General features: G+C 41.0%; 1 protein-coding gene across 1 annotated transcript in view; it reads right to left on the reverse strand.

Annotated features, from left to right (window-relative positions):
- Positions 1–1,311, reverse strand: part of LOC118411260 (mothers against decapentaplegic homolog 3-like) — a gene marked incomplete in the record, with an annotated part of 30,337 nt that overhangs the window by 6,235 nt on the left and 22,791 nt on the right. The window contains 1 exon segment of the mRNA XM_035813425.1: positions 1,168–1,233. Within this exon segment, the coding sequence (XP_035669318.1) occupies positions 1,168–1,233 (66 nt within the window).

Raw genomic sequence — 1,311 nt, forward strand, 5'->3', positions numbered from 1 at the left:
GCATAGCTCCAAAGGTTTCTAAACTTTAAAACTGATTTTGAAGAAAAACCAACAAAAATGAAGCTGCAAATACTTTGATGTCTGTAATGATGGAATGGTATGAATGTTTTCTTGCCTTTTTTCCAATTTTCCTAATTTTCTTTACAAGAAATGATACAAAATTATTTTTGTATGTTTCTTTTTTTCCAACAAAACTAAAATTCCTTTGGAAAAAACAATGTTATCAGAACAGTCTATAAGTTTCTATTCAAAAAGTTTTCTTCAAATACAAGAAACATAACATAGATGGACCGGTGGGATAAGCATGGTTGACAAGGAAGTCTTGGGAAGAAAATAAAAGTCTGAAGAAAACGTCAGCAAGTGGGCAGACAGCCTCACCTTGCCAAGGAGTCTGTTTGGGGCTTGGAGACGTCTCCGAACTGGAGTCTTACAAATCATCCCAGGATAGAGAGAAAGAGAGAGAGGAGAGAGAGAGGAGAGCAGAAGAAATTAGTAGAGTAGAGGGAGGAATGACAGGGACTTTGTCACAAACGAGACTGTACAGAGAGGCTTTCCTCGGGTTAGAAACTACTGGGAACATGACATGAAAACAACTGAGGAACCTGCAATGTAGTGAATAATTTCAGTGAGAAGAACTCTAAATATTCATTTCCTTAGCTGTTGTGAAAGACAATGACAGCCAGGGCTGTACAAGTAGACTGTGGCTATTATGCCTGAATAGCCCTGCTGACAATGTAGAAAGTGTACTAGTTAAGATTTGAACATAAAACATTTTAACTTGTATATATAAGTCGTATCTATGCTATATTCAAACACATTCACACACACACACACACACACACACAAACACACACTCACATACCCTCTACTGTGAGCTACTATGTTCTACAGTTAACTACAATATACAGTACCCATACCTTGGCTTAGGATAGGGTTAGGACTGGGGGACATCTCCGAGCCTGAGTCGGTGACCATGCTGTTGTTGTAGTGTACTACAGAGTACTACGGTGTACTAAACAGTATACTATAGTGTAGTGTAGAGTATCCGTACCTTGGCTAGGGATGGGGTTAGGACTGGGGGACATCTCCGAGCCTGAGTCGGTGACCATGCTGTTGTTACAGTGTACTATGGTATACTATAGCTGCTATAGTGTAGAGTACCCATACCTTGGCTAGGGATGGGGTTAGGACTGGGGGACATCTCCGAGCCTGAGTCAGTGACCATGCTGTTGTTACAGTGTACTATGGTATACTATAGTGTAGAGTATCCGTACCTTGGCTTGGGATGGGGTTAGGACTGGGGACATCTCC

This window comes from Branchiostoma floridae, chromosome 3, assembly GCF_000003815.2.
Source record: "Branchiostoma floridae strain S238N-H82 chromosome 3, Bfl_VNyyK, whole genome shotgun sequence".
In the NCBI taxonomy this organism is placed as follows: domain Eukaryota; kingdom Metazoa; phylum Chordata; class Leptocardii; order Amphioxiformes; family Branchiostomatidae; genus Branchiostoma; species Branchiostoma floridae.